We start from the raw sequence: 21,715 nt of genomic DNA, 5'->3' as shown, positions 1-21,715 counted from the left end.
AAAATACATAGAAATTTGATTTTTCGATTTTAACGAAAAAAATATTTTTGTTGGTTTTGTGGAAAAAAATGTTTTTTTGTGGTCTTGTCATTTTCTATGAGTGACAAAATGATATTATGTTTATGTTTGTAATTTGTAAATTATATCAGGAGTATAATAGATTTTACACCATTTTGAGAAAACTATCTTCATCCAGATGGTACAATTTGGTTCAGTTGGCTGATTTTAAAAATTAAGTCTAAATTTATAAAATTCATCCAAATGATTCGTAATTTAAAAGCTAAACGAACAAAACTCTCATCTCCATCTAGACGACTCATCTCATCAAGATGGTGAAACAAACCGCCCGTAGAGCAATCTATAGGTGATTTCTGTAATTCAAAATCTTAAAAACGATATTTATTATGATTTCGAAAGTAAACAACATGTTAAAAAGAATACAATTCAAAGACACGATCAATCAACAAATCACACTAACAAAAACTAAAAAAAATACAAGATATGTTTTGGGTTCAAAGTATCACCCACCAGCCATCTCATCCTCACCTCCTCTTGTTCTTGCTCCCAAACAACAAACACAAGTAAAACAAAACCCTAAAAAAGAACCCAAACCCTATCGTGACAAGCAAGCAACTCCATTTGCTAAGCTCCGTAACTCCTTGCTGCTTCAGAATATCAGCACCCGTAGTAAGACACGTCGAACCCGTTATCCTCATCCCAATAGATCTGCTCACAGAATCCAAAAGCCTCAGTTTCATCCCATAACTCAACTGTCCCAGAGGCGTGTTATCGAACATCTGAACACCTCTCACAAAACACTCCATAGGATCCGAGAACTCGTTCTGAAGAACCGCCTCGTACGGGTACTTAACCAGAGAAAGGTAATGAAACCATAACCAATACTGAGGGATACGGTCTCTGTTGATGAAGAAGCCACTAAAGAGCAAGAAGTAAGCCAAAATAGCTACAACGATCGTGTAACCCAACATAACATGCGGAACGACGCCGGATAAGAAAGTCACGAAGGAGCTTCCGGACCAGAAAGAGGCGAAGATGATTAGGCAATAGAACAGAAAGCCCATTGGGCCTCCTTCGAGACCAACAGCCCAAAACGTCGTCGCAGCGAAGGCTAGCGAGAGGAAGATGAGCGAAGGTAAAGAAACGACGGCGTGAGAGAGGACGTAGGACGATCTCCGGTAAGCGTTGTAAGCGGTTTCTCTCATGAAGATGTAACGCTCCTGGAGGAAGACGGGGAGAGCATCGGCGCAAGTGTAGAACATCGTCGACATCGCGAACGCGAAGAAACCTAGCCGCTCTTGAACGCCTTTCGGAGAGTTGTCTAACCGCCAGAACACGGTGGCGAGGATGAATCCGGTGATGAGGACGGTGACTAATCGGGTCCCGAAAAGCTCCGGTTGACGCCGGGAGTTGAGGATCGAGCGTTCGGTGAGAGTTTTGATCTCGATCCAGAACGGATTCGCGAATCCGCCGTGGCTTGCGACGGAGGATCCACCGCCTCCGCCGCCGCCGGAGACTAGCTTCCCTCTGCTTATACTGGCCGAGATCGCTTCTTTGAGAGTGAGATTTGGATTCGGAGACGCCGGCGGAGATAGATTCTTCATCTCTTGCCATCTCTTGTTGAACTCGACTAATCCTCGCGTTCCTCCGGCTGATCCTTCGAGCTCTCTGATGAGATCCAACGCGAACTCGGTTTGATTCTCGTTCTCCGGTACGGGACTCCCGAACCGGGCGAAAAATCCCGGTAAACTCGCGGGAGAACCGCTGAAAACGGTTTTGCCACGTGACAAGAAGATAAGACGGTTAAGCAAACCGAGAACTCGGTGACTCGGCTGATGTATAGACATTATTACGATACTGCCACTCTCCGCTATCTTCTTCAACACGTTAACCACCATGAAGGCGCTCGTGGAGTCCAACCCCGAAGTCGGCTCGTCGAGGAAGAGAACAATCGGGTCGTGGATGATGTCGATCCCGATCGAAACTCGCCGCCTCTCTCCGCCGGAGATTCCACGGTGACCTTCGTCTCCGATGATGGTGTTCGCCGCGTTCTTGATCCCTAACTGCTCGATTAGGGTTTGGACACGGAGCTTCTTCTTGGACTTAGGTAAGCTTCTCGGTAAGCGAAACTCGGCGGCGAACATTAGGGTTTCTTCTACGGTGAGCATCGGGAAGAGAAGGTCGTCTTGCATTACGTACGCTGAGATAACTTTTAGGGTTCGGGACTGAAGAGGCTCTCCGTTAAGCGTTACCTTGCCCTTCAAGCTACCTTTAGCGATACGGTTCGCTAATGCGTCGATCAAAGTGGATTTACCCGACCCGCTAGCTCCAAGAACGGCGAGAATCTCTCCGTCGCGTGTCTCGCCGGAGATGTTGTCGAGAAGGGTCTTGGTCTTGGAGGAAGAAAGGCTCCTCCGTGGGATCAAGTCGAACTTCCGGCGAACGGAGACGTTGTAGGTGAGGTTGTTGAACGATAGAACGAAGGGGACAGGACGCATGAGATCATCGTAATCTTGATCTCCTTGTGAGCTGTGAAGAGGAGTCTCGTCGCCGACGTCTACCTTTCTAACGTCGCTTACGTTCTTGAGAAGTTGACCTAAAGTCAACGAGGAACCAATCTCCATGGAATGATACGGCGTCGTGTTATCAGCGGAGTGATCTTCTGCTACAGCGCGAGACATGAAGGAGTAGAAGTGAGAAGAGATTACAAAGCTAGCAGCTCGTTGAACACAATCTTTGCATGAGTGTTGCTATTGGTTCTATACTTTTCTGTTTTTTTTGCTTATATCTGCATCGCTATCTCTCTTTTATAGTCATTTAGAAAAGGCGTACGAAGTAACGTGTGTAAGTGTGTAAACACGAAGGCTCTATTTGACTATAGTATTATTTGGCGTTTGGATGGAAATGCGTTTTGGATGTATTCGTAATTCAGTTTAGTTATTAAGGTGGGAGAGGTAATGAGATGAGGATGACCTATAAATCTAGAATTCACAATTCCAAATATCTTAGTATTAAGATATGGTGGACACTTGACAATTAGGTGTGTGTTATCGAATGGAAAATTATAGGTGAAGGGTGTTGATCTAACCAAGGCACAGGATTGAGAATGAGATGAGAACTTTCTTTGTGTTTCACATTAATTTTATGGTCAAATACTGCTTACTAGTAGTTTTTAAAATGCACTTTGACCCCAAAATATATTAAAAAAAAACAACTAACTCTGCAAGCTACAAACGTCTTGAACTGCTAAAAACACGATTCTGGTTATTTTTTTGTTGTTCAAGTGAGAAAGTTGTATATATTGCATAGTCATTTAATTATTTTTTGTTTATTAGAAATAAAATTATCTTTATCGGCTCAGCGTTGCTAGCTAGCTAGGGTAACACTCTTTGCCAAATTGATTGGAGTTTGGCATTAATTTTGCGCTAATTCTGAAAATTTCACTGTTTAATGGCATGTGTTTCCTCAAAAAGTTTGGAAAAGAATACACAAAATGTCAACTTTCTTTCTGTTTCATTGATTAGTTTGGTAACGGTGGAACCTTCTTTACCAACCTCAATATGTTTTCTTTTCCTCGTTAGAAATAGTAATAGCATCGTACAGGGTTTTATTTTTTTGAGGTTAAAGCATCACCTGATTTTTTTTTTTTAATTTTTATTCAAAAACCCAAAAGCATCACCTGATTTATCGTCTCGCATGCAATATAGTTGGACTCACCTTGCTATTTCAAATCATATTTTCTGATATTACTTGTCATTGAATGGAAGACAAAATCACGTCAAATAAAGTAATGTAACGCAAACAGGATTTCCCTAATACAACGAAATGAAAAAACACCATAATATAATTCGCATGACATGAAACTGAATTGTTACTTTGTGAGCCTAAAGTATACGTGTTTTTACTATGAAATTATATATAAGATGAAAGTTTTCCCACCAGAAAATATTCATTTAAGAAAATCAAATTAATCAAGTAATGTCTTCGGTGAGGCAAGCAAACTACACAAGTCAGGATATAAATTATATAATTAATCAAATTAAACATTTCGCAATATAAATTCTATATCATACATTTAAACTTCTTCATTTTTTTCTTTAAATTTACGTTTATTTTTCTTATGTATACATGCTAAATATTTCAAAATACAAATATTTTACTGTGTGTCAACTTTACCCGCTTTTTATATACAAAACCGTTTGAAAGAAGAAAATTTCAATATTTTTTTTTAAAGGAAATTTCAGTATATTCCATCTTAAGTATACTTGATCCAACCTCTAGTGATGTAGTGGCAACACGAATGCATCAAAGACGGACTTGGCTTTTTATATTTCCAATCGCAAAATTTATTTGTGTTACATTTTTTGTTGACTTTAAGGGTTTAGGTGACTAACTTCTACCTACTATAGCTTTCCTTGCCGCCACGAGCAAAGGGTGCAAGACTGGTTCGCTACTTTGATTTCTATTCCGAGCAACTAAAATTTTTTTTTGCGCTTTTGTTTCTTGAAAGGGAATATAGCATAGACACGGTAGGCTATTTTAAATTTTGTTAACTACACTATATTCACACCAACCATGTAAAAGAAGATAGGCGTGTTAGCGTTCTTGGAGGAACTGATTTTGAATGGAAAACTTCAAGGCTACTCGATTACCTTTCAAGGCTACTAGATTACCATATTATATTTTATAGCCAATACCTAACACATACAGAAAGGCAGAAGATATATAAATATATATCACTAGTATTTCAAGATTCAAGAAAAGGGATTTGCTTCCACAATAAAACGTATGCTTCTAGAGAAATACATTGATTTCACACTTTTGCTTCCAAAGATGACGTTCACGCCCTCTTATTCTTGCTTCCAAATGACAACGAAAAATAAAACAAGATCCTAAAAAAGAATCCCCAAGCTAGCGTAACCCACAAGCAACCCCATTTATCCAACTGCTCAATACCGTGTTGCTTAAGCAACTCAGATCCCGTCCTCAAACACGTCGACTCCGTTAACTCCATCCCTAAATAACTTCCCATTGTCTCCAGAAGCTTCTCCTTCATAGCCTCAGGCACTCCTTCCATGAACGTATTATCAAAAACTTGGTTCCCTCTAACAAAACAACGGGAAGGATCGTCGAACTCGTTGTGTAAAACGGCTTCATAAGGATACTTTAGTAGAGAAATGTAATGAATCCATATCCAGTAAAGATGGATACGGTCTCGGTTGATGTAGAATCCGCTGAAGAGTAGACAGTAAGAGAGATAACCAAACGTGACCATGTAACTCATCATCACGTTAGGTATCACACCAGAGACAAATGTAACAAAAGAGCATCCTGACCAGAAAGATGCAAAGATTATAAGAAGATAGTAGATGAAACCAGCTATACCGCCGTTTAAGCCAACGAACCAAAATGTTGTGGCTGCAAATCCAACTGAAAGTGCGAAGAGATGAGGCAGGGTCACTAGAGAGTGAGATATAACATAGGAGGATCTTCGATAAGCGTTGTGTGCAGTTTCTCTCATGAAAATGTATCTTTCTTGGATGAAAGCTGGTAGTCCATCGGCGCAACTGTAGAACATTGTAGCCATTGCGAATGAGAAGAAGCTTAGCCTCTCTTGTACGCCTCTAGGTGAGTCATCTACTCTCCAGTAAACCGTAGCCAAGAGAAAACCGGTCATCATGACAATGAAGACCCGTGTTCCGATAAGCTCAGGTGTTCTGGTCCAATTTATCATGTAACGTTTAGCTAAGATAAGGGTCTCGACCCACCATGGGTTTACGTATGAAGCTTTTGAGTTATATGAAGTTGTGACAAGCTTTCCTCTAGTAATGCTTGCATTGATTGTTTCTATCAAGGGTGATGAGTTGTGGTGAGGCTCTTGACTACCTCTAAGCTTCTTTTGTTGCCAACTTCGGTTGAATTCTACTAACCTTCTGGCTCCTTCAGAGGATCCTTCAAGATCTTTGATTAGGTCAAGTGTGAACTCCGCATTGTTCTCTTTATCAGGTATGGGACGACCAAACTCGGAGAAGAACAAGGGGAGAGTAGCAGGGGAGTCACTAAACACACACTGGCCAGAAGATAGGACGAGGAGCCGATCAAGAAACTCCATTATCCGACAACTAGGTTGATGGATTGACATAAATACGATACTTCCACTACACGCAATCTTTTTCAAGACTTGCACTACCATGAATGCACTGGTTGAGTCTAGTCCTGATGTTGGTTCGTCGAGGAACAACACAATGGGGTCGTGAATGATGTCGGTCCCAATCGATACACGCCTCCTCTCTCCACCAGAGACGCCACGATGACCTTCGTCTCCGATCATAGTGTTTTTAACAGTTCTAAGCCCTAACTGGTCGATTAGGGTTTCAACTCTGTCTCTCTTCTTAGATTTGGGTAGGCTTCTTGGAAGGCGAAACTCGGCAGCGAACATTAGGGTTTCTTGGACAGTGAGCATGGGGAAAAGGAGATCGTCTTGCATCACATAAGCAGATATAACTTGTAACACACGTGACTGCAAAGCTTCGCCGTTTAGAGTTACCGTGCCTTTCAAGCTACCTTCTGAGATCCGTCCAGCCAATGCATCGATAAGGGTTGATTTTCCAGAGCCGCTTGCTCCAAGAATGGCTAAGATCTCTCCTTCTTTGGTCTCTCCGGTGATACCGTTGAGCAGAGTCTTTACTTGAGCAGGGCTACGTCGGGAACGAAAACCAAAACGCCGTGGAAGTGTGACTTTATAGGTGAGGTCATTGAAGGCGAGGGATAATAATGGAATGGGCCGTGTCTCAGGTAAATCAACATTGATCACGGCGTCTTGTTGAAGCATTTCGCTAGAAGATCAACACAAGGAGCTGTATTCTTGTCTGTACTCAGCTAGGACATGATAAAAATTATTCTTTGTCAAAATTTTAAAAGGTAATAGTTGGATTACGTTTTCCATTTCTGTTGTATTAGCTTTATTTCATATTTTAGTTAAGATTAATCTTGCATATAGTGAATATTGATGAAATTTCATAATCAAAGGGTTGATTAATTGGGAAGGGCTATAGGCTGTAGAAAGCCAGTTTTCTTTCTACAACATTTTTGTAAAACAATCATGCTTTAGATTTAGAAAATGAATCTCCAGCAAAAAACTTTTTTTAAAAAAATGTTAGCTCTGGAAATCAATTATTTTTACAGCTTTTATTTAGTGTTTCAATTGTCTTTGAAAATAAATCTACAGCTAAACAAAAAAAGTTTAAAACCACAGCCAAAAAGCTTATAACCTAATTTGTAAAGCAAAAAACATAAAGCTATAGCCCTTCCCAATCAACCCCAAATTTTATTTTTCCATCTGACTGTTTAAACTAATTTTATAGTTATTGTTACAAAAAACCTTGTTTTCCACAAATCAAGTTTATGAGAATTCATGGTTACTGAGAAACACACATGAAATAGAAAGATACAGAAATTTACCTAATGAAGTTAGAAGACCATTGTCGTTGTGGCAAGCACAAAATGAAATGATGAAAACTCGTTCACAGATGTCTGTATAATGATCCTAATCTGTTGCGCTTGAGAGACAACGGTGAATTAAAAAAAATTGTGAAAGAATGAGAAGTATATGGAGCTTGGTTGTGTAGTTGTACATTCTATGTGAATTAGATTACTTTATATATACCCGCAGAAACGGAAAGAGGTCTCGTGACGTATTGAAAAGGAGTCACTCAAAAATGTAACTTGCATTTTGTGTGTAGTGTAGACACACACAGTTCCTGTTTTTCTTATTGCTTTGTCCTCTTACTTCACATGCTTGGCCATTTAACCGATGTTGTACTAACACTAAGGAACACACAATTTAGTATTTGTGACCTTTCTCTTTTGCCTTTTCTTCACGGCGTAATTTATATATAGGACAACCTGAACCGGCCATGATTAAAAGCACATTAAGCACGTGCTTCTAGTTTTCAAAGTACTGATTTATTTTGGGGGCAAATCATTTATATGAAAGTAGGATCTGTACTCTAGCTACAAACAGAAAATGAATATAAGGCTGATTTATCAAAAACGACTTAAAATTCTTAAATTATAAATTTCTGAAAATTCTCATCCCTAGCTAGCAACAGTTTTCAATCTAAACTCATTCAGAATCCTCCATGATGTTGCCTTTTCATTACATTTTTCAAAAAAGTTATGTACACAACTAAGTTTAGACTCCATTTCGGAAAAAAAAAAAATAGTTATCATAGAACTTTGGACGACCTATAATCTTCCAAAAGGTCCGAAATCAGGTTTGAGAAATTCCGAATTAAAACTAACCCTTTGTACCAAGGATAGTTTGAATCTGAAAGACACACAAAAAAAAAATTCTTTACACTACCCCTCGAGTCACTAGACCCACAGGTACCTTGGTCCATTTTGAAAATCTTGTGGTTGAAAATAAAATTTAACACAAGTTGATGGGTACTGAGTCTACTGACTAGTAAGGGCAGACCAGAAAAAAATGATTCGATCTACTGCAATAATTTGTATTTTTTTGGCGCTTTAAATTTGTTTTTATATTTGCCTTTGGACAAATGCCAAAAAGGTCATTAAACTCATTCTCGATCTTTATCTGAAACACAGAGAGATAGAGAATATACGCGGACCAATGAAATAGCCACGCGGGCTCTCGCTAGCCAATAGCAATCTGATTTTAGATTCACATCCTACAAAACCGTACTTAATACGATCACTCTTGCACACTTTCACGCGGGCTCTCTTGTTCACATCCAATTTTTTTTTTAAGAATAATTATTAGTATAGTTTGAAATTTTATAATATTTTAGTAATCTATAAGAAGAGAAGAACGATGAACAAAATCAATATCAAGCTTTCTCGTCAATGGAAGATGAATAAGTTAAGAGAGTAACTATTGTATAAAGTTTCTGTTACATTGATTGATGCCAAAATATGGTGTTGTAAAGTTAAGAAAGTAACCGGGACAAACTGGATTGTCTAGACATTTCCATCTAAATCACGATATACAAATGTAATATTCCCTTCAAGATGGAGAAAATATATTAATATCCATCTTACTTAGAAGAAATGCAAACTGAGTAAGGAAAACTGATTTAGTAAATAGGTCAGCCAATTTATACATGTTCAAACATGAAGCGTTCTGATCAAACCCATTTGAATCTTCTCAGAAACGCTATGACTATCTAGTTCTACATGTTGGTACGTTCGTGTGAGACCGGGTTATTGGCGATATGGAGCACCCATGTTATCACAATAGAAAGAAAAGGGCTAAGTGGCAATCCAAAGATCATGGAGAAGATAGCTAACCACATCATTCCTTTTAACATCAAAAGGCATGGAGCAATATTCATCTTCAACTGAAGAAATGGGCTCTTACATTATGATTATTGGATTTCTAAGAAATGATCAGGGAAAAAGCCAACAAAAGTACAAAATCCATACACTAATCTCCCCGTATTATACGTAGGTTTAGACGTAGAGACATTAAAATGTATAGACACCATATGATACCCGCTAAAATTTGAGAATTTAATTTATGTGAGTTATAATTTTTATATGGCCAGCTCTCCAGTAATTGTGATAACAGAAACTGAAAGAGAAATATAAGTGTGATAATATTCCCAAAAGGATACAACGAAGAAAGAACTAAAAACGTTACAATTTGATTACAAAAACAACAACAAGGAGAAGACTTGGAAATGTCAAGCTTCACTTAAATATGTATATTAAGGGTAGCTAGAGAAACAACATTGAGGCCAATAGAAGTTTGCTTTGTGTTTGTGGAATTCCTTCACGTCCTCTTATTCTTGCTTCCAAACAACAAGGACAAGTAAAACAAGATCCTAAAGAAGATACCCCAAGCAAACGTAACCCACAAGCAATCCCATTTGCTCAACTGAGATATACCTTGCTGCAAAAGCAAGTCAGGCCCTGTTCTCAAGCATGTGGACTCCGTTATCTTAGTTCCTAAAGAGTTACCCAGTGTATCAAACATCTTAACCTTTATCGCATCAGGCACTTTGGCGAAAAGCGTACCATCAAATACTTGAACTCCTCTTACAAAACATCGAGATGGGTCATCAAACTCATTGATCAAGACAGCTTCATAAGGATACTTCATCAATGAGATGTAATGAAACCATATCCAGTAACCCGGTATCCGATCACGGTTAATGAAGAATCCACCCATCAGTAGACAGTACGAAAGATAGGAAATAGTGACCATGAAACTTATCATGACATTCGGAATAAGACCGGATATGAAGGTAACGAAAGAGGAACCAGACCAAAAGGCTGCGTAGATAATGAGACAGTAATACAAGAAGCTCTCTAGTCCACCGCTTAAACCAACTGTCCAGAACGTGGTAACAGCAAATGCAATGGAGAGAGCGAGTAGCTGAGGCAGAGACACGAGAACGTGAGATATAACGTATGAGTATGTCCTGTATGCATTGTGAGTTGTCTCTCTCAAGAAAATGTAACGTTCATGGATAAAGACAGGGAGGTTGTCTGCACAGGTGTAGAACATTGTGGACATGGCGAATGAAAAGAAAGCCATTCTCTCTTGTGCACCTCGTGGAGTGTTGTCCAGCCTCCAATATATAGTAGCTAAGATAAGACCAGTCACCAGGACCGTAGCGAGCCGTGTTATAATGAGCTCGGGGGTGCGGGACCAGTTTTTAATGTAACGTTTGGATAATATATATGCCTCGACCAATGGCGTGTTTGCGTATGATACTGTCTCCATTGAGATGGGGTTGGAGCTGGTCGAGCCGGAGACTAGTTTGCCTCTGGAAACACTTGTAGTGATGGATTCTTTTAGAGACAATGCTTTGTAAGGAGTGGTCATTGGCGTGGCTCGAGGAGATTGGTTCTGTTGCCACTTCTCGTTGAACTCTACTAACTCTTCGGTTCCTTTGGTCGATCCTTCTAGCTCTCGGACTAGGTCAAGTGCAAACTCTGTGATGTTCTCTTTCCCCGGGACTGGATGTCCGAAATCAGACAAGAACTGAGGAAGACTTGTCGGATATCCACTGAATACACTCTTGCCGCGAGATAAGATGATAAGACGGTCGAGCAAGTCTATGATACGAGCGCTAGGTTGATGTATCGACATAATTACCATACTGCCACTACGAGCGATACGCTTAAGAACTTGCACCACCATAAAGGCGTTGGTGGAGTCCAACCCCGAAGTAGGTTCGTCCAGGAACAAGACAATGGGGTCGTGGATGATGTCGGCACCGATCGACACGCGCCGCCGCTCTCCGCCGGAGACCCCACGGTGTCCTTCGTCTCCTATTATTGTATCCGCCGCGTTTCTGAGCCCTAGCTTGTCTATTAGGGCTTCAACACGCTCCATTTTCTTGGACTTGGACAAGCTTCTCGGAAGACGAAACTCTGAAGCGAACATTAGTGTTTCTTTGACGGTGAGCATCGGAAACAAGAGATCGTCTTGCATGACGTATGCTGATATCACTTTTAGGAGTTGACTTTTCAAAACTTTCTCTCCGTTTAGAGTTACCGTACCTCTCAAGCTACTCACACGTCCCGCTAGTGCGTCGATCAACGTGGACTTACCGGCTCCGCTTGCACCGAGAACGGCAAGGACATCGCCGTCGCAAACCTCGCCGGAAACATCGTTGAGTAGAGTTTTGACCGAGTCGGCTTTTCCCCTGACATCGTAACAGAGATTGTTGAAGGATAAGAGAAACGGCACAGGTCTTGTTTCAGGGGAAGCGACATCCAATACGTGATGAACCGAAGCATCTTCGCCGGAGTCTTTCTTCCGGTGACCGTCTTCGAGATCTTTTAGCAGTTCGCCGAGCGTTGGTGACTCCCAGCCGCCGTCGAGAGAGATTTCTTGGGATTCCGCTGCAACACGTGGCATCTTGACAGCCAAGTTAAGGGCGTTTTCTTTTGCGGCAGTTATAACGGTGATTTATTGGAGATGATCAAGCTAACCGTGAAGAATCACTGTGCATGTGGGAAGCTGGCCTGATTAAATCATAAACATCTTTTTAAAAAATAATCATAAATTTTGAAAATAGATAAATATATAGTTTATAAAGTAACATGCATAGTTGACTTCAACACATGATAGACAAGCTGATACGCAATAGAAACTCATCGAAGGGATACGAGACAGCAATGTCCGTATGGTTTGCTTGTCAAATTAACAGGTTAATTTTATACATACATGTAATCTATGTGTTTAGCCCATTAGATGGTTGATTTCACGCTGCAGTTCATTGTAAAAACGTTTTAAATCGAATAAATTTAATATTCATTCAAACAAAAAACGTAACATGCATATGAAATATGGATTCAATTTTAACTGGACAATAAAGTATTGTAAAGATCATGAACAATAAAAAGAATGTAGAAACTGGTATATCTACTAAATGTATGAAATTGTGAACTTACGAGTTAAATTTTCAGTTATCTTCTCCCCGGAGCTTAAAACATATCTGAAGTTCAATATTTGTTTCGTGTGCTGAGAGCTCTCTATTTCTCTTATTTGACGGGAATAGAAAACCCACTAATTATTTTAATATGAAAATTTTAAATTAAAATTAAATAAAGTAAAGAAGAAATAAGAATCGTGTCTCTTTAATTAGTAAGAAAGTAAGAAACTCTATGAAAAGGATTCGTGAGTCCGTGACTACTGACATCCTAAATAAATAATGGATTAGTTGGCAAAAAAAAAAAAAAATAGTGAAATGATATTAAATCAAAGAATAATAATGTGGCGAATAATGTGGATGGCAAAAGGTGACGAATCAATTTTTGGTATATCAAAACATAAACGAGCAAGTGTTGTACTGTTTTGTTTATGGGATTTTTCGTGTTTATGATGTAGCTTCCCTTTAGAACGAATAACAAGAGGTTAATCCGTTTTACCCAAAAAGAGGTTATCCGCGCGAATATCCGTTTTACATTTTTCTAAATCAAAATAATAATGTGTTTAAATAAAATATTTTTAAACACAACAATTTTATAGTATATATTATTTATTTATTTTTTTGAAAAATCAAGTGTATCATCCACATTTTTAAAAAATTAATACAAAAACGTTGAAAAGGTTAAAATAGAATATTTTGAAAATCAAGACCAATCACAAAATATTCAGGGCTGTAATTGAGTTCTAATAGCTGCTTATTACTTAAATTTTGTATAAATATAGTCCCATAATCAAATACATGAGTGGTAATAAGTACATTCGAGGCAACGAGGTAAACTTCACCATCGACGGTTAAAATCAGTTAATGATTTTCTAAAAAAATTGGAGTACTCTAACGGATCGTTTGGTGGACGTACGAAATTGTAATGTTTGATTTAGGGAATATTCGTTCGAATCAAGTCATTTGAATTCCTTTTTTCGGGTTCATAAATGTATATTAAAAAAAATAAGTACATGAGAGAATGATGTCAGGAAAGAATTTAAGTACATGTGGGAATCTTATATATATGTATTGTTTAATGTATATTGATTATGGAGACAGATCTTTGATTTAGTTATTCAGTCTCCATTATACATGTATAATGTATATCGATAATTCATGTATAAACTATACACGAACTAACCCCGACTGCATGTGCCGAATATTGTATTCATGTACTAATACTAGTTTGAATTTTATATAAAATACTGCTTTGGTCTCAATTATGTTCTCACCAAAAATAATATTAAAAAATAAATAATAGAGGAGAGAGGAGAGAACATGTTCTAGTACTAATTCTACACTTGTATTGATTTAATTGGTTCAATTCGTTTTTATTCATTAAATATAGTTATATAAATAAATAGTAATGTATATTAGTATAATAATTGGGAGAGACACACTTTGAGAACTTTGGTGGATGATGCTCGGCATCGTTAATCTAGGTTTCTTAGCCGGAGTTCTTAACTCATAATTTAACACTTTTTTATTTTTGATTTTACACTTTTCGGCTAAGAGACGACTCTTATATTTCTTATTTAAGAGACGGATCTTAAATTTTCTTAGTTAAAATCTAAGAAAAGTTAAGAACCGTCTCTTAGTCGAAGTTAAGAATTCCAATTAAGAGACTGGGGTTAATGATGGTCTAAGAGCATGTTTATTGGGGAGGTTCTTAGGTTGAGGTTCTTAGCAGAATATAAGAAACCGTCTCTTAACTTTTAACTAAAAAAGTTAAGACTAGGCTCTTAAATATATTAGTTAAAAGTTAAGACTAGGCTCTTAAATATATTTAAGAGCCGAGTTAAGAACCCCCCTCCCCCCAATAATCATGCTCTAAGAGTACCTCACATATATAATAATAATACTAGGTTAAGATCCACGCCTTGCGCGGGATCAACATTATATATATAAATTATTTTATGTATTAAATATTTTTACATATTATAAAATAATAAATATATATTAAATAATTAAAAGTCAGTAACTATTAAAAATATAATTAAATTGGTGCAAACATATAAATCAATTGTATTAATCCAAATTTTTTTTTATTTGATAGGATATGTTATTAAATTTAAATGATACTAACATAGATAATATATTTTAGTATATTTTTAATATTAATGTCTATTAAATACTGATTTATACTCATATAGTTTTTTGATCATTTGTATCTTTTATAGTAAAAATTTAAATTACTGATAACAAAATTTTCATTGTGGGATTAATAGTTTTAGTAATTTATAATTAAAAAAAAAATAAGTTGTCAATGATCGTTCAAAAAAATTGTTCAAAGCAAATTTTGAAACTAAAATATTGTATTTTATAAGGTTTATAGTTTAATTTAAAACGATATATATATTAATCTTATTAATTAATTAAATTAGACTTTTTACTTATATAATTTTTGTAATCGTTTGTATTTTGTCATAACAAAAATTTTAAACCATGGATCATAAAATTTGAATGTAAGACTTTTAACAGTTTTAGTAATTTATAGCCGTTTGTAAAAATTCAAAATATAACATATACATAAAAATCTATATTTTTATTATATGGTTATTGTGGTTATTTAATTTATTTAATAGCTTAAAATTAAACAAATATGATAGAAGATACACTATTTTTTATCAAATCTTTATTATTCAAAATCATTAATTGCCATATATACTTTAGCCACATTAGGAAATTCCGTAAATTTTATTTAAGGAAATAATAAATTACATTAATGATGAATTTATTGTTAGTTTAATAAAAAACTTATTATATAATTAGATGAACCAACATATTTCTCTAATGATTCTAAGAATCATTCTAGTGATGACACGTGGCTACAAAAAGAAGTTGTAATGCTTCTCAAATAATATATAGGGGATAATTAAGTTTTATAATTAAATACCAAAATAAGAGTGAGCCAACAGAAAAGTGTTAAGCATTTTTCTTTAAATAACATATATTTTGAATATTTTCATTATTATTTTAGTTATTATATTTACTGTACAATGTATAATGTTTTTATATATATTTTTATGTAATGGCTATTTTTGAAAAAAACTGATGTAACCATTATTTAGTAAATAAAAATAAAATAATCTGTTGATATAATTAATTTATTATTAATTAAAATGTTTTGTAGTATTTAAACCTGTAAAACTAAGTTCTATTTATTTTTATTGCTTTATAAATTATTTGATTTTTTTTAATTACTTAATTTATCTGAATCATTTGAAAGAAAATTGTTAGGACTTATTAAAAAGATGAGTTTTAATATTTTATATTGTTTGGACACAAAATTAATTACAGTGTTGTTTGAAAATATAAATAATAATATAAAGAAAGGAGTAAGCCTGATCATTTTATCCGCACCCGAAGATCCGACCCGAAACTGACCTGAAAATACAGGTTCGGGTCCAGAACCGACCCGAGACCAGTAGGGTATTTTTGGAACTGACATTTATTAGACTTAATGACTTATTGTACAACCTGATGCTTACACTTCCCTTTGTAAACTTAATGACTTATCGAACCTGTACGATTTAACTATATACTGTGTACTGCAAGTTTTCAAATTGTTTTTTGTCATGCTTATTGCAGTTTTGAAATGGCTATGGTTTTATGTTTGGGTAATATGCAGGTTCATGAGTAAAAATAGACCCAAAACTCACATTTTAGACCCAAAAATACGTGAAACCGATTTGAAATACTAGGAACCGACCCGAAATACGTGATATTTACCCGAAAATGGATATGAAATATCGGGAAACTGACACCATAAAGATCTGAAAAAATTTGAGTGTTAACGGGTCCGAGACAAGTGGACCCGACAAGATCTGACCCGGAACCGACGAAAAATTATAAGTATCTAGTTGGGTCCAAATTTCTATGACCCCAAGGATCCGGACCCAACAAGATCCAATCCGAAGACCCGGATACTCAAACCTAGAGAGAAATATATTGTTTGGAAACATGGCTAGTAGTATAAATAAAATAATATTAGTGATTTGACGTAAATTTAACAATTAAGTAAAAAGGTGTATTTAATTTAACTTACAAAATAAAGGTTAGGTTCAACACAATGTTTATGTTTTAATAATATAGTTACAAGTAACAATAGTATAATACTAATCTATTACTAAAAAGTTAAGAAATTTATAAATTTATTTGAATAGACATAATGGCCACTTCAAAGATTTTATTTCTAGAAACCCCAAATTTTATTAAAATATTAATGTTAAACTGGTAAAATATTCTTTAATTAGGTTTCTACCAAGTAGAGATACTTGTAAAATATTTATATTGCTACTATCTAACATAGAAGTTTGAAATATTGTATCTCAGATAATTAAGAAATCAGCTCAAAAGTATTTTAAATAAGTTTTCCTTTAAAAAACCATCTTATGAAATATATATTTTACATAAATGACTCGGAAAAGTATATAAATACTTTATTTTTGAATATTTATTACAGAAAAATACATACAGATAAAACGATCATAAATGTTACTGCTATTAGTATACAACCACTGTTCGAGAAACTATTATTTAAAATTTTTTAAGCCTCACATAAATATGTAAGAGCAGGATTAACGCCGAAACCCCACATGGGGTTTTTTTTTTTTTTTAATTTTTTTTAATTTTTTTTTGTCTGAGTAAAAAAAAAAAAAATTAAAGACCAACCAATTGCGGGCCGCCACGTGTCAGTGGGGCCCGCAAACAGTTCAAAAACTCACCAAACAGTGGTCCTTATTTTGGCTTTCCTGTAACCGATTTTCCCTTTTTTGTGGTCCCCCCACCTAAAAATCCCACTAAAAAACCGTTTCCCTTCCGATAATCCTGCCCTTACAGCGCACATACTTATTTGTGGGGACTACTACCTCACGTCCTCTTATTTTTGCTCCCAAACAGTAAAGCAAAGTAAAACAAGATCCTGAAAAAGAGGCCACAAGCAAACGTAATCCACAAGCAATCCCACTTACTCAGTTGAGTAATACCTTGCTGTACAAGTAAGTCAGATCCTGTCCTTAAACATGTTAACTCCGTTATCCTCTTCCTTAGCGACATTCCCAGAGTTTGCAGGAGCTTAACCTTTCCCGAATCAGACACTCCTCCGATAAGAGTACCATCGAACACTTGAACTCCCTTAACAAAGCAACGAGACGGGTCATCAAACTCGTTGATTAAGACAGCCTCGTAGGGAAACTTGAGCAGTGAAATGTAATGGAACCACATCCAGTAGATTGGTATACGATCTCGGTTCACGTAGAACCCACTCAAGAGTAAACAGTAAGCGAGATAGGATATTGCGACCATGTAACTTAACATGATGTTCGGAAGAACACCAGATATGAAAGTAACAACAGATGATCCCGATCAAAACGAAGCATAGATTATGAGGACATAGAAGAGGAAACCTTGTAACCCACCGTTCAAACCAACGGTCCAGAATGTAATGGAGGCAAACACTATGGACGGGGCTATTAACTGATGCATGGTCACGAGAGAATGAGATATGACGTATGAAGATGTTCTGTATGAGTTGTGTGTTGTCTCTCTTAAGAAAATGAACCGTTCTTGGATAAAAACAGGGACATTGTCTAGACAGCAATAGAACATTGTGGGCATAACGAATGCAAAGAAGGTCAATCTCTCGTTTGCACCTCTTGGAGTATTGTCTAGCTTCCAATAGACCGTGGCTAATAGAAAACCGGTGACCATGACGGTAGCTATCCTTGTTCCGACAAGCTCAGGCATTCGAATCCAGTTTTTCATGTAACGTTTGGCTAAGATGAATGTTTCAAACAGTGACGGGTTTGCGTATGAAGATATTGTTTCCATAGAACCGGACGAGCCTGAGACTAGTTTGCCTCTAGAGACACTTGCATCGATGGCTTCTTTTAAGGACAAGGCTTGTTGAGATGCAGTTTGTGTCGTGTCTCGAGCGAATTTCTTTTTCTGCCATCCTTCGTTGAAATCTACTAGCTCTCTAGTTCCTTCGGTGGACTCTCTTTCAAGCTCTCGAACTAGGTCAAGAGCGAACTCGGTGATGTTCTCTCTCTCCGGGATGGGATGACCAAAGTCGGAGAAGAAAGACGGAAGACTAGCCGGAGGTCCATTGAACACACTCTTAACACGAGATAAGATGATAAGACCGTCAAGCAAATCTAGTATTCTTGCACTAGGTTGATGCATCGACATAATTACGATACTGCCACTCTGAGCTATTCTTTTAAGAACTTTTTTTTTTTAACTTAATTTCATATTAAATGCATAAGAAACAAAACATAATACAAGCCAAAAGACTAGAGTTTTCCGAGCTAAGCCGAACCCAATTAAGTTTACCCAAATCAAATATCATAATAGCCCATTAGTTTAGAAATAGCCCAAAACCCCGTAGAAAAAAGAAACGCAGAAGGTCATTTTTTTCAGTCGATGGTTTCGAAGTCGATGAGTACGAAGGTAAAGGTGGAGCCTTAAGCAAGCCAAAGTTGCAACATTCTGGAGGAGAGTTGTGGGTTGTTGTTTCTGTAGCTCAAGATCCGATCGCGAATCTGTCGATCAATCATCCTCAGAAGAGCATCAACGGAACGGAAAGCGTTGCGGTGGAGTCTTCCGTTGCGTTCTTGCCAAATCCAGTATATGCAGCACTGCCAGGTGAGTAGTATAAGTCGTCCTTTCCAGTTCCTGCTGTTTAAGGCTTGTAGTTGGGTTGTAACACAAGTCCATTGTTGTTCAGGGTTCAGACCAGCGCGGATGGCGAGAAGAGACCACAAGTTCCACGAGAAGGGACAACTGAAGAAAAGGTGATCGCGCGACTCAGGACTGGTGTTACAGATCAAACAATTCGGTGAAGTTTGTAGTCCCCATCTAAGTAGACGGTCTCGAGTGGGGCAGCGGTTAAGGATGAAGAGCCAGCAGAGGAAAGAGTGCTTTGGAATACCCCCAGTGATCCAGATAATATTCTCCCAAGGAACAACAGCACCATGAGTAGTTAAGCAATTGTAAACCTGACCCGTGGAGTAGAGTGATGAGGTTTTTCCCTCCACCTCCCATTCATAGTGATCTTCCTCTGGTGACAGTACAACGGTCGTGAGAAAGACGTGTAGCTGTAGTTGCTTTTCAGATCGTGGGTGAGGGAGGAGCCAGTGATCATGCCTGAAAAGCGTAGAAACAGTTGCTTCAGCTGGTACTCCAAGTGAGAAGTTTGAGTCATTGGCAAGGAACCTCTGCAACGAGCCAAAAGGTGACCAGTTATCTGTCCAGAACCTTGCTTTATCGCCATTCCCGATCCGCAGCTTGATCCAATTATAGACCTCTCCCCTCAACTTTAGTAGTTTGTTGACTAACCTTGAGTTACGTGTGCTAGGTTTAATTGTCCAGAATGAACTGAGATCCCCATCAACCACTGTCACTGTGAACCAAGCAACCCAAATTGAACCCGCTTGAAAGAAGAGAAGCCAGATTAGCTTCATCAGACAAGCTTTATTCCACTGCGTAAGATTCCTCACTCCTAGTCCTCCTTCCTTTTTAGGCCTTGTTACAACTTCCCAACTGACCCTTGCCGTGTGATGCTCATCAATGTTTCCTCTCCACAAGAAAATTCCACAAAGTGAGTTTATACGCTTTATACATGCTTTTGGGAGCACAAATGAGGAGCACCAGAAATTAGTGATTCCCGCGATGACCGTCTTGATGAGCAGGAGGCGTCCAGCGAAAGATAAGGCTCTCACAGTCCACGAGTTAAATTTCCTCTTTACTTGCTGGATCAGTACTTCACAGTCGAGTAATGAGAGTTTTTTGGTGCAGAGAGGAACGCCAAGGTAGCGAACAGGAAGGGTACCTTGAGGCATGCCCGTCGAGAATTGAATGAGGTCTCGTTCTTCATCAGTGAGTCCTGAAGAGAAGAAAGAGGACTTCTGCATGCTGACTGCTAATCCAGAGCGTAGTTCAAACTCTTTTAGTATTTGCAGGACCGTTTGGAGGGATTGAATGGAGCCATCCATAAATATGAGTAGGTCGTCAGCAAAGCACAGATGTGTCAGTTTAGGAGAGTCACAGCGAAGCTGGTAATTAAACTTCAGTTCACGAGCAGCTTTGTTCAGCATAAGCGACAGGTTGTTAAGCGCGATGACAAACAGATAGGGAGAAAGGGGGTCCCCCTGTCTGAGGCCCCTCCTACCCTTGAAGAACCCATGTACTGCGCCATTGTAGCCTAACGTGAAGCTGGTTGTGCAAACACACTCTTTCAACCAACCAACAAACTTCTCAGGTAAGCCTATCCCTTGTAGACAGCTAAGTAGAAAATTCCACGAGAGGGTATCAAAAGCTTTAGCTATATCCACTTTGATCGTTATACGTTTCTGACTCGAGTTTTTGTGGTAACCATTAATCAGCTCAGAAGCAAGGACGGTGTTTTCCACAAGGAGTCTCCCTTTGACGAAAGCAGTTTGGTTTGGGACTATGAAAGTAGACAGGATCGGCTTAAGTCGCTTCACAATCAATCTGGAGATAGTTTTGTAGACCGTATTCAGACACGAGATAGGTCTATAGTCAGTGATGAGGGAGGCTCCAGGTCTTTTTGGAACAAGAGATAGGATCGTTGAGTTGGCAGCTGTGGGCAGGTACGAAGATGTGAATAACTGAGAGATAGAGCTGATGACTTCCGATCCTACAATGTCCCAAGCCGCTTTGTAGAATCCAGAGGTTAGACCATCCGGGCCCGGCGCCTTATTTGGATTCAGCCTCAGAAGGACCTTTGTAATCTCCTCAGGAGTTGGGAGACTGAGCATTAGTTGAGCCTCAGGAGGAGAACAAAAGAAGAGCGAGAGAGACTGGAACCAAGAAGAAGTGGAGAGTAGTGGAACAGGAGGGAGTAGTAAGGGACCCAGTATAGACTGAAAGTGTTGAATGGCGTGAGTAGTCATCTGCAAGGGGTCTGAGATCACCACGCCTGAAGGAAGAATGAAAGATCTGATAGCATTGTAGTTCAAACGTGCTTGGACCACCCGAAAGAAGTAAGCCGAGTTCTGATCTCCGTCCTTTAGCCAGTTGATTCTAGATCTCTGCCTTAAGTAACATTCCTCAATTATCCTCAGGAACTGCCATTTTTTTAACAGGTCCTTCTCCATCTCGAATAATGAAGCTGATGGCGTATGAAGAGCTTGTACCTGCACATCTTGCAACAAACGGTTAGCCTCACATACTCTCTTTTGAATTTGTGAAAAGTTTTCTCTATTTAATCTTTTTAACTC

General features: G+C 37.9%; 4 protein-coding genes across 5 annotated transcripts; all 4 read right to left on the bottom strand.

Moving 5' to 3' along the window:
• Positions 1-384: 384 nt before the first annotated feature.
• LOC106391243 (ABC transporter G family member 16-like) lies at positions 385-4,491 on the bottom strand. The gene has a single exon (XM_048754585.1). It carries the CDS (start codon positions 2,697-2,699, stop codon positions 543-545), a length of 2,157 nt encoding a protein of 718 aa, XP_048610542.1. The 5' UTR covers positions 2,700-4,491; the 3' UTR covers positions 385-542.
• Positions 4,492-4,723: 232 nt separating this feature from the next.
• On the bottom strand, positions 4,724-7,706 carry LOC106395233 (ABC transporter G family member 17). 2 transcript variants are annotated; one of them, XM_013835745.3, is made up of 2 exons: positions 7,480-7,706; positions 4,724-6,897 (listed from the first exon to the last, which is right to left on the bottom strand). In XM_013835745.3, the coding sequence occupies exon 2, from the start codon at positions 6,848-6,850 to the stop codon at positions 4,859-4,861; it is 1,992 nt and encodes a 663-aa protein (XP_013691199.1). In that variant the 5' UTR covers positions 6,851-6,897; positions 7,480-7,706; the 3' UTR covers positions 4,724-4,858. The 2 variants fall into 2 exon arrangements, with proteins under 2 accessions (XP_013691199.1, XP_013691200.1); XM_013835746.3 differs by having other exon boundaries at positions 4,724-6,887; positions 7,480-7,703.
• A 246-nt stretch (positions 7,707-7,952) lies between these two features.
• On the bottom strand, positions 7,953-13,282 carry LOC111197872 (ABC transporter G family member 18-like). Its single transcript, XM_013836322.3, has 2 exons — positions 12,451-13,282; positions 7,953-12,021 (listed from the first exon to the last, which is right to left on the bottom strand). Exon 2 carries the CDS (start codon positions 11,912-11,914, stop codon positions 9,815-9,817), a length of 2,100 nt encoding a protein of 699 aa, XP_013691776.1. The 5' UTR covers positions 11,915-12,021; positions 12,451-13,282; the 3' UTR covers positions 7,953-9,814.
• Positions 13,283-17,837: 4,555 nt separating this feature from the next.
• LOC106391239 (ABC transporter G family member 19-like) lies at positions 17,838-18,662 on the bottom strand. Its single transcript, XM_022696347.1, has one exon. The coding sequence runs from the start codon at positions 18,660-18,662 to the stop codon at positions 17,838-17,840; it is 825 nt and encodes a 274-aa protein (XP_022552068.1).
• Positions 18,663-21,715: the final 3,053 nt, after the last annotated feature.

This window comes from Brassica napus, chromosome C4, assembly GCF_020379485.1.
Source record: "Brassica napus cultivar Da-Ae chromosome C4, Da-Ae, whole genome shotgun sequence".
NCBI classification, from domain to species: Eukaryota; Viridiplantae; Streptophyta; class Magnoliopsida; order Brassicales; family Brassicaceae; genus Brassica; species Brassica napus.
Note: the sequence above shows the minus strand (reverse complement) of the source record. Positions and strands in the feature narration are given on the sequence as shown.

Coding starts and splice junctions, on each gene's coding strand:
- LOC106391243 (XM_048754585.1), bottom strand. CDS start 2,699: ATGTCTCGCGCTGTAGCAGAAGATCACTCCGCTGATAACACGACGCCG.
- LOC106395233 (XM_013835745.3), bottom strand. CDS start 6,850: ATGCTTCAACAAGACGCCGTGATCAATGTTGATTTACCTGAGACACGG.
- LOC111197872 (XM_013836322.3), bottom strand. CDS start 11,914: ATGCCACGTGTTGCAGCGGAATCCCAAGAAATCTCTCTCGACGGCGGC.
- LOC106391239 (XM_022696347.1), bottom strand. CDS start 18,662: ATGTCGATGCATCAACCTAGTGCAAGAATACTAGATTTGCTTGACGGT.